The 13,958-nt window shown below is 42.7% G+C and overlaps 1 protein-coding gene across 1 annotated transcript; it reads right to left on the bottom strand.

The window, feature by feature from the left end:
- Positions 1 to 1,300: 1,300 nt before the first annotated feature.
- Positions 1,301 to 3,543, bottom strand: LOC115161528 (helix-loop-helix protein 2-like). Its single transcript, XM_029712508.1, has 2 exons — positions 3,403 to 3,543; positions 1,301 to 2,512 (listed from the first exon to the last, which is right to left on the bottom strand). Exon 2 carries the CDS (start codon positions 2,458 to 2,460, stop codon positions 2,086 to 2,088), a length of 375 nt encoding a protein of 124 aa, XP_029568368.1. The 5' UTR covers positions 2,461 to 2,512; positions 3,403 to 3,543; the 3' UTR covers positions 1,301 to 2,085.
- Positions 3,544 to 13,958: the final 10,415 nt, after the last annotated feature.

Here is a 13,958-nt window from a genome sequence, read left to right as displayed (position 1 = left end):
CAGAGAGGTTGGGCTAAATGCGGTAGACACATTTCAGTTGAATGCATTCAGTTGTGGAACTGATAAGTTGTCCCATTTCACTTCCCTTTCATATATGTAGGCTATGTGATATTCCATTTGATTCTTTTCTGGCATTTAGTTAATGCAAGCTCTCTAGCTATCCGGTTTTACTTGATGTAGCCTATAGCCTATATATATGTGTATTGTTTAGTTGTAATGAATTACCTGGAACAAAGTAGCAGTCTGTTTCAATTGTTTTTGTTGTCTTACGAATTAGAACTACAACATGCTTCTTCTGCATTCACAAAACTGACGTGAATTTCCATGTAAAAAATCTTGTTTGTTTATAAATAATGTATGTTTTTCATGATGCTTTTAGGTCGAATTATTTATCAATGGGCTTTCCAATCTTCAAATAATTAACGGTAGGCTATATAATTATTGTTAGGACTATAGCCTACAATTATCGTCATTATTATTTATTTCACGAATAAGCTCTTTGTCCAGCCAATATGCTTTTTTTCTCTTGTCGATAATTCCCAAGTCACCTCACCCTAAATGTGTGCGTGTGTGCGTGTGCCCGCCCGTGTCCCGGGGGACGTGGCAGACGGATGGGCCGTAATGTGGTTGTCTCGGCTCGTCTGGAGGAACACCTGCCCCGTCCGTGGGGAGAGTGTCTGTCCGCCGACTACAGAGCGAAGCTCCGGCTCGGACACTGGCCCAGTGCCCCAGACCTCGCCTCTCCAATCTGGAGAAAATATGAAATACCCTGGCGTCACCGACATCTCTAGGAGATTTTTTTGTTTTTCGAAATTCCACCTGAACGTATGTCTATCTATCCAGAATCTCTATACAACACCAAACATTTAAGAATATTTTAACTTAAAAAGCTGTTTATTTGATTTAACAAATTCTGTTTCTGTTTCATATCCATGGGTTACTACGAAAGGACACCCTGAAATGTTGAGCAATCTTTGGAAAACAGGTATTGGCTACAGTAAACTATGGAGTTTTTGTCACCCAAAAAATGTTACTATGAAAAAAGCATGAAACCAACAAACTTCTGGACAATCGAAAAATCGAACAATGAAATTGTAAGCCTAAATTTGAAACTATCTCACCATACTAACGAAATATTGTCATTTCCCTTGCAACCTTTGGACTTAACAAGGATTTCACATTTTTTGTGGAAAATGTTAAACAGATCAAATCTGATAAAACTGCAATTAAAGAGCAACAATATCCACTGTTGTCAGAGTATAAATTGTTGTTATATAATTCAAATAAATATGCGTGTGCAAACACCAGACATAAGAAATGACACAATGTAAACATTCATTGACAAATAAATAACTTACTAGGCCTAATCCACAAACCAACAACGAATACAATATAAAACATCTAATTTCTGTAAATAAGTGCCCAGTTATATTCTACTTTGAACATCAGTGCTGATTTCAGCACGTCTCTGCAGCTATAGGTCCTTTAAATCAGCCCTGTCCACGGAGAGAAGTTTGGCCCTGGCAGTATATAAGTCTATAAGCTAACAGTACTATAGCTTTCAATTTTAGGAACATAGGCTATAAGAAGTAGGACATCCCGACATTATTGCATTTTCTGACACAACAAATTTGGATTGAGGTGACTCAGCAGCAGCACTGAATAAGTCTGTGGGAAAGTCCAGCGGGGCAGCAGTTTATTTCCATCACAGCACTGTGAAAGAGAGAGACATTAGGTCCTGTTTTATTATGTGTCCCTGGCCTAGTGGCACCACACCAGGGGACTTCGGCAGACACCATAGGCACGACAGGGCTCCGAGGCCAGATATGTGGCAACAATGTCCACCCTTCTCGGTCTCCATGGGAAGATCTCAATTACATACTCCTTGCATCCTCTCTCCTCTCTCCTTGTCTCCTTTTCAAAACCCATTGGAGGAGACGGAGGAACCTCTGGTTTTCTCATCCAATTAGTTTTGAGAAGGAGAAGATAAGAAAGGAGAGAGGATGCGAAGAGTATGCAATTGAGATCTTCCCCATGTTCAGTCTTCTCTCCTTCACTGACAGATGTCCATCCCTAACGCGTGCCCTACGCGTCCAGCACATGGTTGAGGTAGGTGATGTAGCAGATTGCCAGCCGGAGGATTTCGATCTTGGACAGCTTCTTGTCTGGCGGCAGTGTCGGGAGAAGTTTCCTCAGCTCGGCGAACCCAACGTTGAAGGCCTCGACGCGGATGCGCTCTCTCGTGGCGTGTGCGGACCGGTACTTGTCTGTGGCACGCCGCCGCCTCCTCTTCTCCTCCCTGCTGAGGGAAGGCATGGACAGAGATCGCGCCTTGCCCTCGCCCTCTGCAGGCTCCGCGGGCAGGGGGGCGCACTCCATCTTGATGCCGTTCAGCAGGGTCTCTGTGTCGGGCTGCCCACAGGGCAGGTCGGCATCTGGCTGGTCTGGACTTAGCATCATCTTCAAGCAGTCTGTTCTGTGATCAGTTTTCAGATCAAAGGTTCAACAACCCCTGTGTGAGAGATATGGGTTTAGTCTTATAACAGAGGAGAGATCAGGGGTGAGAATATGTTAGGTTTCTGTGGACAATTAGATTTTTAAAAGTGAGAGAATATTTTGGTGAGATGCATGTTCGCACTCCTGTTGTGCACTGTCCATGGTGCTGATTCTAACAACTCACTTCATTGTCTAGGCCTATCAGGCAGCTCAATTCTGATATTTTTCTGGCCAATTAGATCAGCTCTGAAAAAGATCTGATGTAAAAAGATCTGATGTGATTGATCAAAAGACCAATTAGTGGCAAAAATATCAGAAGTAGACTGCCTGTGTAAACACAATCCATATGGATTGTCTTATCTGGCTTTTTTATAAGCCCTATGTAGGGTCTATCGAAATAGCCTATTAGCCTACTACTCATAAAGTTTAGCAATTCTGGCTAGTCTGCCCATTTTAAAACTGTCTCGTATGTACATTTCATGGGAACACATTTCCACAGGCTGCATTCGATTAAATCCGATAGCTGCGAACATACATCACATAACACAGCAGACATTAATTAAGACTTAATTGAAATGAATTATTGGGAGAGCTCTGAATTCACGTGAGCAGCTGACCATCTGTCTCGCAGACGATTCACGTGCTGTATAGGCTGTGATTGGATGACGCGCGTCTGAAATATGCTGATATACAAACGAGATATCCTTTATGCGCGTTATATAAAGGCACAATATTTATCATGTTACTTTTAGTTTAGAGGGGATAACAGAAATAATTATACAACACTGGAATTATTTCCATACCAAAATAAACATAATCATTGGAAAATTGAAACAGATGTGCCTATAAAACGTTATTATGTTCTTTCAAAATGTTTGTTTCAATTGTAGGAATGTTTAAACTCACCTTATACATTTGTTGAACTTTATCCAAGAAGGGTGTACCGCTGAAGAGTTATTTCCACCTTAAAAACTGTGACTCTTGTTGGTTTCTCTCACGGTCAAACATTTCCAACCCTTCTCACCAACATTTCATGTTCGAGAAAAACTCAATTTAAAGGTGATGCCATCAAAGGTCTTCAAATGAGATGTTTGACTATTCAAAACGATTTTACGTGCCTATTAACTAGGCTATAACCAGGTGTTAATGTTTTCTTTCACTTCTTCGGAGAATCACTTGATTGTCTGAGGATAAAAATCTTCAGAAGTGCTGTCTCTTGACCTCCGCTATAGGAAAACAAAGAAAGTTGTCGTCAGGACCGGGTGCGCTCGTGGACAGAACGACTGCTCCTGTAGTCCGTCTTGTTTTTCCGTGATATTATGATCATATCAGATGCACTCTAGTAAACTGCATGCCAGGGGCCATTCTTCTTTGAGGGGACCGATTACAGGGAATCCTTCTGCCTCCTCTAGACGTGTCTCTCCTCCACACCTGCCGACCCTCTTGCGCGTGCCAGATCGTGTGAGAGATAAGACGAGCCGACCCTAATAAAGCCTCCCGCGGAGTGACGGCACAAGAAGCAATACATGTGGAATTGTATTGTCTGCTTTTTCATTCTTGCACCCTCCCTCCTCCCTCCTTCTTTCACCTGCAGGGATATATGGACACCAATTGTGACATATGGTAGTGTGTATTGGACAGATCCCGGTTCTGGACACACACTTTAATCATTTGACTAAATGTGTTCCTGAGATGATCTTGATCTCCAGAAGTGACAGGACACCATATTGATAAATACATTTTATTGATGTAATGCAACTGTTCCGGTAATGATTTTCGTCTGTTTCTGTGCCTGGTGTGGGGCACAGAATGAAATTATGTGTGTGTGTGTGTGTTGTGTGTGTGTGTGTGTGTGTGTGTGTGTGTGTGTGTGTGTGTGTGTGTGTGTGTGTGTGTGTGTGTGTGTGTGCTTAATTTGTTGTATGTGTTGTTGTATGTGTTGTATGTATATGTCGAACTGCTTTGCTTTATCTTGGCCAGATCCCAGTTGTAAATGAGAACTTGTTCTCAACTAGCCTACCTGGTTAAATAAAGGTGAAATATAAAAAAATACAATAAAAAAATGTGTATCTATATGTCATCTCCAAAACACAAATCAACTCCATTACTGAATCAACCTGAAACAGCTGCTATCTTACTCCCCCATCCACTCACACATAGCTGACCACCACAGTCAAAGCAGGTAGCCACCAGCCTGTTTTAGGAGCACCTTTAGAATTTAATAAGTAAAATGGTCTAATGGTCCGAGGCAGCCCAGCCTTGGTGGACATGGTCCTGGTGATGAAAAATGCAGGTTTAACAGCTCAATACGCTCATAGACGGTCTGGGAGCAGTAAAGGAGGAGAGAAGATAGGGCTTTGTCACCTCATATGCTGTAAAACTACAGAATTACACCTGCTCTGCTATCACTGTCACTTTAATAGGCCTGGGAAGTTAATGGAGCTACTCTACAAGGTTGGTAGGGTGATGTGGAGGAGAGATGGAGGATATATTGGAAGTCACGTGTTTCACTGTATAACCAATGAGAGACATAAACAGACCAACAGCAAGCTCAATAAACGTTACTCTATTACTTGGACCAGTTTCCTCAAATATCATTATATTAAGCTCATGCTACCACAATACACGTACACTATGCCCCCTCACACTCAGAGAAACAAGCAGACTCTAATAAATGAATGAAACTGCATAGATGAGAAAGGAACATAAGGCACCATGGTGTGGCCCCATCCCAGTCAGACTGTGTAGGGGTGTCATGGGAATAAAGAGGCCATAGGTCCAGCAGCCATACTGCCAGAATGAACACACTCTGTCACAGGGGAGGGGTGTGTGTATAGGTGTGTGTGTGTATGGGTGTAGGTCAGAAAAAAAAGTGTGTGTGTGTATAGTGTGTGTCCCACAGGAAAACAGCTGTTTACATTAATTGGACCTTACAAAGGGTAGAGTACTGCACCTCTTACCTTGGCTCAGAGGCCAGGGGTGAAGTAGAACAGGACCGAGCCAGACTGAGGGGTGTCATACAAGGCCAGGGGTGAGGAGTGGGGAGGCTCAGTGCCATCATGTAATTAGGCTGTTTCTCTGTCAAACCAACTTCCCCCTCCCCCCCACACACACAGACCCTGTCACCACTCATCACAAACTCACATATAAACTCACTGTTTCCCAGTAACTCTACAATGCATAATATGACAACGGTACTTCATGAAAACTAATTTATGAAGTACTTTGCTATTAATGCTTGAAAAAGACTTGCATAACGAAGCCCAGAGGTTAGGGTTATGGGAGGTATCATGTTGTGTACGATGAAAAGGAAGTGTCTCAAGTTCCATGTTGTCATCATTTGCAGTGCTGTAATCGTGCAACAGCATATTCAGCTGCATGTCACCCAGACCGGAAGGATAGATCACACCTATTGATTTTCTGTGGCACCTTTTGACAGGATGATGAATTGGGAATCCTTTCAACAGCTTAATTCACCTTAAACACTGAATCAATGGGGATGGATTCTACCAACTTTCAGTGGGGATGGATTCTACCAACTTTCAGTGGGGATGGATTCTACCAACTTTCAGTGGGGATGGATTCTACCAACTTGTGCTCTCTCCAGCGTGCTGTAGCCTACCAACCAGTTAGCCACCCAAACAATGGACCCTTGTGGGAAGCCCTCATTGTATAGTACAACAGTAACAATATGCCAACTTCATTTTCAAGTATATTTCTGTATGGATAAACCAAAGTAAGACTCTCCCCCTTCTATTCTTCCTTTGCTCTACTCTCTCTCATTCTCTCCCTCTCTCCCTCTCTCTCTTCTGGGTACCCTAGGTCTGCTCTAGCCTGGAAACCATCTGTTCCATCATGTAAAAGGATGGAGGGAGCCCCAAACCTTATCTCTCATCTGTCTGTGTGTGTGGAACCAAGTCAATCTGTGACCCTTAAAATATGGGTCCTTCCTTGTATGTGTAGGGACATTTTATGAGAGTTGTTATTTTCTGTTTCACTGTTGGTTAGTCAAAAAGAGTGTGGAATCAGTTGTTTGGAATGGTAATTTCTATTGAGTATCTATCTAGAAACCACCTTGCTGTTTTGTGATTGGTGGAATGTGAGTTAATTTAAAGAGAGAACAGGAAGTAGCTGAGTTCCTGCATGACTGTATCTGTGTGCAGTTAATGATTAATGATCATTTACACCTGGATCTTGCAGCTAGCTAGCTGCTACCCGAGTGACTATTGGCTAACGTCGGTCCCGGAGCTAACATCAATTATTCTGGAGCATGCCAGCTGAAGAGTTCCATCAGCCACTCCTGGGCTACAATCACCTATCCGGACCCGTTTTACTGCCGATGCGGAGCCCCATCAGGCCTTCACGACTGGACTACCGACGTTATCTGCCCGAGGGAGTTTTCCAACTGGCCCCTCCGTCGCGGCGTAACCTGAACGCCCATCTGCGGCCCGCTAATCATTAACTGTCTTATCGGCTGCTATCTTAATAGGTCTATCGGACAATTTTCTCGGAAACGCACGAGGTGGCTAAAAACAGACCTCCCTCCATCTTCTGCCAGCTTGCTACCTATGGCCCGGCTATCTGTCTGAATCTCACTGGACCTGTAACGACTGCCTTTAGAGAGAGTGGACCAAAACGCAGCGGAGTTAGTGTTCAACATATTTAATTATTGCCGTAGCACTATTCAAACAAAACAAGGAACTGACAGCTAACACAGTCCTGTCAGGTGAAACACACTAAACAGAAACAATTACCCACAAAACCCCAACGGAAAAACATGCACTTATCTGTGACTCCCAATCAACAGCAACGAACTTCAGCTGTGCCTGATTTGGGAGCCACACACGGCCCAAAACAAAGAAATACAAACACATAGAAACAGACCATAGAACGCCCACCCAATGTAACACCCTGGCCTAACCAAAATAAAGAACAAAAAACCCCTCTCTATGGCCAGGGCGTTACAGGACCCTTATGATCACTCGACTAAGCATGTCTCTCCTTAATGTCAATATGCCTTGTCCATTGCTGTTCTGGTTAGTGTTTATTGGCTTATTTCACTGTAGAGCCTCTAGCCTTGCTCATTTTACCTTATCCAACCTTTCAGTTCCACCACCCACACATGCTATAACATCTTCTGGTTTCAATGATGTTTCTAGAGACAATATCTCTCTCATCATCACTCAATGCCTAGGTTTACCTCCACTGTATTCACATCCTACCATACCTTTGTCTATACATTATACCTTGAAGCTATTTTATCCCCCCCAGAAACCTGCTCCTTTTACTCTCTATTCCGGACGTCATAGACAACCAATTCTCATAGCTTTTAGCCGTACCCTTATCCTACTCCTCCTCTGCTCCTCTGGTGATGTAGAGGTGAATCCAGGCCCTGCCTAGCTCCACTCCTATTCCCCAGGCGCTCTCTTTTGATGACTTCTGTAACCGTAATAGCCTTGGTTTCATGCATGTTAACCTCTCTAGGGTAGGGGGCAGTATTTGCACGGCCGGATAAAAAACGTACCCTATTTAATCTGGTTATTACTACTGCCCAGAAACTAGAATGTGCATATAATTTTACGGCTTTGGGGTGGTACCAGGTAGGTTCATTGATCATTTGTGTGAGATTGAGGGCATGAAGCATAGATTGTAGGATGGCTGGGGTGTTAAGCATGTCCCAGTTTAGGTCACCTAGCAGAACGAGCTCTGAAGATAGATGGGGGACAATCAGTTCACATATGGTGTCCAGAGCACAGCTGGGGGCAAAGGGTGGTCTATAGCAGGCGGCAACGGTGAGAGACTTGTTTTTAGAGAGGTGGATTTTTAAAAGTAGAAGTTCAAATTGTTTGGGTACAGACCTGGATAGTAGGACAGAACTCTGCAGGCCATCTCTGCAGTAGATTGCAACACAGCCCCTTTGGCCGTTCTATCTTGTCTGAAAATGTTGTAGTTAGGGATGAAGATTTCAGAGTTTTTGGTGGACTTCCTGAGCCAGGATTCAGACACGGCTAGGACATCCGGGTTGGCAGAGTGTGCTAAAGCAGTGAATAAAACAAACTTAGGGAGGAGGCTTCTAATGTTAACAACCCTCTAGACGTGCTTCAATGCCATACAACTCTCCTTCCATGGCCTCCAAATGCTCTTAAATACAAGTAAAACTAAATGCATGCTCTTCAACCGATCGCTGCCTGCACCTGCCCGCCCGTCCAGCATCACTACTCTGGACGGTTCTGACTTAGAATATGTGGACAACTACAAATACCTAGGTGTCTGGTTAGACTGTAAACTCTCCTTCCAGACTCACATCAAACATCTCCAATCCAAAGTTAAATCTAGAATTGGCTTCCTATTTCGCAACAAAGCATCCTTCACTCATGCTGCCAAACATACCCTCGTAAAACTGACCATCCTACCGATCCTCGACTTCGGCGATGTCATTTACAAAATAGCCTCCAATACCCTACTCAATAAACTGGATGCAGTCTATCACAGTGCCATCCATTTTGTCACCAAAGCCCCATATACTACCCACCACAGTGACCTGCATGCTCTCGTTGGCTGGCCCTTGCTTCATACTCGTCGCCAAACCCACTGGCTCCAGGTCATCTACAAGACCCTGCTAGGTAAAGTCCCCCCTTATCTCCGCTCACTGGTCACCATAGCAGCACCCACCTGTAGCACGCGCTCCAGCAGGTATATCTCTCTGGTCATCCCCAAAGCCAATTCATCCTTTGGCCATCTCTCCTTCCAGTTCTCTGCTGCCAATGACTGGAACGAACTACAAACATTTCTGAAACTGGAAACACTTATCCCCCTCACTAGCTTTAAGCACCAGCTGTCAGAGCAGCTCACAGATCACTGCACCTGTACATAGCCCATCTATAATTTAGCCCAAACAACTACCTCTTCCCCTACTGTATTTATTTATTTATTTTGCTCCTTTACACCCCATTATTTATATTTCTACTTTGCACTTTCTTCTACTACAAATCTACCATTCCAGTGTTTTACTTGCTATATTGTATTTACTTTGCCACCATGGCCTTTTTTGACTTTACCTCCCTTATCTCACCTCATTTGCTCACATTGTATATAGACTTATTTTTCTATTGTATTATTGACTGTATGTTTGTTTTACTCCATGTGTAACTCTGTGTTGCTGTATGTGTCGAACTGCTTTGCTTTATCTTGGCCAGGTCGCAATTGTAAATGAGAACTTGTTCTCAACTTGCCTACCTGGTTAAATAAAGGTGAAATAAAAATAAATAAATACAATTAAATCTACAAAATAGTGATCAGTCCCCATCCCAGTTTATGTCCTCTGTAGAGAGTCATCCATCCACCATTGAAAGAACCCTCAAACTACATATGTGTCATTGTGGATCCAAATAAAATATTCAAGTGTGTGTGTGTGTGCTCTCCCTGTCTCCCTTGAGTCTAGGGTGTTTGAGGACCATCTGTTACTTTGTATTAAGCCTTCTTTTTCCTTCATTTCACCATTCCTTCTCTTTCATCCCTCTCATCTTCCCTCTCTTCCTCCCTACAGTGTTTTTGTTGTCCAAGGTATCGCCAAGGTCTGTATCGCCACGGTCTGTATCGCCAAGGTTTTGTAGCCGTCCTATTTCTCTCACTCATATTGACTGTTTGCTTGTCTCTGTATCATTCATTGTTTGAGTGGAGACTCTCATCCACTGCAGATGGTGAAGTACCATGATTAACCAACATGCAGAGTGAATCTCAGTTCATTTCTCTGTTTCTCTATCTCTGTCTGTCTGGTTGCCATCTGCTGTCATCTTTTGTTTCTGGTGGTCTGGAATCAGATGGCATCTAATCGATCACCTTTGTAACCATGGCTACTGGAAGACAGGAGAGGGAGGGCATGAGGAGTAAGGGAAGGAATGAAGGAAAAAACGAGGGATGGAGTGAGAATTCCATTGCTTCACACACACACACACGCACGCACGCACGCACGCACGCACACACACACAAGTGCGTGCACAAAAAACAAAACATGTAACAGTTAAAGAAAATAATACTAAATCCTTTTTGCTGCATGTGTGTTGAAAATATTTTGGGTAATAATTCATCCCCTGCTTTTTGGTTCATGCTGAGACTGAGACTGAGTTCAGGAAAGGTGCCTGCAGAAATCAATACAAATTATTCCAAGGTTTTCCATGTTATATTGATCCGATTTGGAATGTCGTTTTACAGGCAGAGGTATTTTATTTATGGAATAATACTAGCCCAACTTTATGGCTGCTAGATGTCACGGACATACACACATTGTGTGTGTGTGTGTGTGTGCGTGTGTGTCCCCACACATTTCCCTTCAGTCATCTCCTCTCACCTGAAGCAACATTCCCCACCCCTCTGACGAAGAATGACAGGAATACAATAGAATATAGAAAATAGTACAATACAATACTGTACAGTTGTCCATCCATTCCATGTTAGCTTAGAAATCCACTCCAGTTTTTCACCCAAGCTTCCATCTTCTTAATTCACACACTGAACAGTGATTAAAATACAAGCAAGAAAAAACAACAACAAAGCAGCAGAAAAACAAACGCTTAGCAAATGTGTAATTGGTTCGGAGAAGCGTGAATGGAAAAGAAGAGGAGATGTATTCGCTGTGGACAGAACACACACCTGAGACTGAAAGCATCACTGCTGGGCATCCCCATGTATGCATTGGTGAAATGCTAATGTTAGCTTCCCCATTAAAAAATCCATCCACTTCAATTAGCGACGCACGCTAAGCAGCTAAATGCTACGAAAATCTCAGTGATGTATTGAAATAGGCATCAGACAGGACACCTGTTTCTGGTTTACAGGGTGTTCAGGAGGGAACTGGATGGGTATGTCAATGTCACAGGGATTCCTCTGAACTGAGACCTGTAATCAAAGTGAGACCTGTAGAAATGAAGAAAGAGAGAGAGAGTGAGGAGAGAGAGAGAGAGAGAGAGAGAGAGAGAGAGAGAGAGAGAGAAAGGTTAGAAAGAGAGATTACCACTTGCCTCTACCCTACCATAATGACCTATAGTGTCCCAAGGAGTGATTCTGAACAACATATGTCAGGATCAATGAACTAGTATATGGTAGATCTGTAACATGCTACAGTAATGTACAGACCCACACAAGATACTTTCAACAGAATGTCTATTATAAACTCCCTCTGTGTTGGGGCTCTCTCTGTTATGGATGAGTGAACATCACTTCAGCCCCTTGGCCCTGTGGGAGTATGGGTAAAGAAAACAGAAAACATCCAAAGATGGGTGCCCAATCATCCTTGAGATGAGAAGAAAAAGGCAGAGAGGAGTGAAAGGAGAGGTGGGGAGGAGGGAGGAAAGGAGTGAATAGGAGAGGAGTAAAGCAGAGGACAGGAGATAAGAAGAGGAGAGTAACACACTCCCTTGGAGGATGTGAGTGACCTTTCCACTATACGACTATGCAGTAAACTCAGGGTCTAATACATTTATTCAGTCCTGACTGTGACACACTGTGCTCTGAAGGTCTTCACCCAGCTCAGTACAATCTATACAGGCTGGACATCATGTATGTGTGCTACACTGGGACATGCAGAATGTGTGTGTGTGAATGTGTCTGTATATGTGTGTATATATGTGTGTGTGTGTGTGTGTGTGTGTGTGTGTGTGTGTGTGTGTGTGTGTGTGTGTGTGTGTGTGTGTGTGTGTGTGTGTGTGTGTGTGTGTGTGTGTGCCTGTGCGACAGGACCACTCCTGCCTGTTTGCTCACTTCCACAGATGTGTGTTTGCCTGTAAGCTCTGAGTGAGTCTGATAAGTCTGTTGTATGACTCTGTCTCCATAGATGCCCATCTCTCCCTCTAGGGATCTATCCAATTTTCCAGACACTGATTAAGCCTAGTTTAGGACTAAAGCATTGCCAACGGAGATTCTCCATTGAAAGAGCTTTTTAGTCCAGAATTTCACTGAACCTAAATGGTTCCATATAGAACCCTACATGGTGCAATTTATGAATTATGGCTACTACTATGAAATAGTCATATTTTAAGCTAATAATGTACTTTAATAAACAAATAAATAATGGACAAAAGTATACCTGCATAGTTTTCAGAAGTTATTGTCATTATATGTGTTGGTGGCTCGGGGTGAATCTCTTTGTTTGAATGATGGCCCTCGTCAACTCTGGCTGACTTCTTTACAGTACATTACAATACAATGCAATATACTTTGGTCATTAGTTACAGTGAACAACAGAAATGTATCTTCTGCTCCATTCTCAACCCCCCCCCCCCCCCCCCCCCAAACAGCACACCTCACACATACAGTTAAGATGATCACAGGTTCAAGCTGCATGCAGTGCCTCTGGATGGAAAGCATGTTGTGGGGTTAGGAGCCTTGCGCAAGGGCCCAAAGGTAGTGGAACGTTTTGAGGATGTGAACCCAGCAGCCCTTCAGTTGTCAGATCAATTCCACCCATTTTTGTCCAGCGCCCGTCTCGGGATTCGAACCGAACACCTTTTGACTACAGGTCCAACTCCTGCCACAGGTCCAAATCCTTAGCCGCAGGGCTACCTGTTTGACTGTACCAGAGAAAAATTTAAAAAAAAGCAAAAACATGAGTTAATCTGGAAAAATAAACATGAGTTAACCTGGAGAAATAAACATGAGTTCATCTTCAGAAATAAACATGAGTTAATCTGCAGAAATATACATGAGTTAATCTGCAGAAATATACATGAGTTAATCTGAAGAAATATACATGAGTTAATCTGCAGAAATATACATGAGTTAATCTGAAGAAATAAACATGAGTTTATCTTCAGAAATATTCATGAGTTAATCTGGAGAAATAAACATGAGTTAATCTGGATAAATAAATATGAGTTAATCTGCAGAAATTAACATGAAGACAAAACGCTATGAAGACATATAATTATTACAATGTAGAAGAACAATTTACATGCATGTATTGTTAGCACCAACCAAAAGAGATATCATCTGCCTCTGATAGTTCGGAGTAACTGGCAGGTTGAGGAAAAGATAGTGTGTTAAAAGTCATATAATGATTAAATAGGGTATTGAATCACCAAGACTTATTATATGTAATTTATTAGAAATAATTTTACATACTGTGCCTCCTCTCAGTCAGCAGATAAACAGCAGATAAACTTTGTTTGTCTTGACTGTAGTTTATCATATGACCTAGGCTTAATATATTTGAATTAAATAATCAACTTTGCTTAACATAATACATTGGAAAATAACATGCTTTATTGGTAGGGTACTTGCAAGTTGGTTCAACCACCATCCTCTTGCCTCATCATGCTGGATGGATTGGCAGTTGTTTTTTTAATCCAATGGCATTGGCAGTTACATTTTGAATTGACTGATCCAAAAGGTTCTAGATAGCAGGAGTTCCCAAACTCGGTCCTGGACTGAGTTTGGGAAACCCTGCTAAATAGAACCACTTTTTTATC

The sequence above is a fragment of the Salmo trutta genome, chromosome 24 (genome assembly GCF_901001165.1).
Source record: "Salmo trutta chromosome 24, fSalTru1.1, whole genome shotgun sequence".
Classification (NCBI taxonomy): domain Eukaryota; kingdom Metazoa; phylum Chordata; class Actinopteri; order Salmoniformes; family Salmonidae; genus Salmo; species Salmo trutta.
This window is presented reverse-complemented; position numbering and strand designations above follow the sequence as displayed.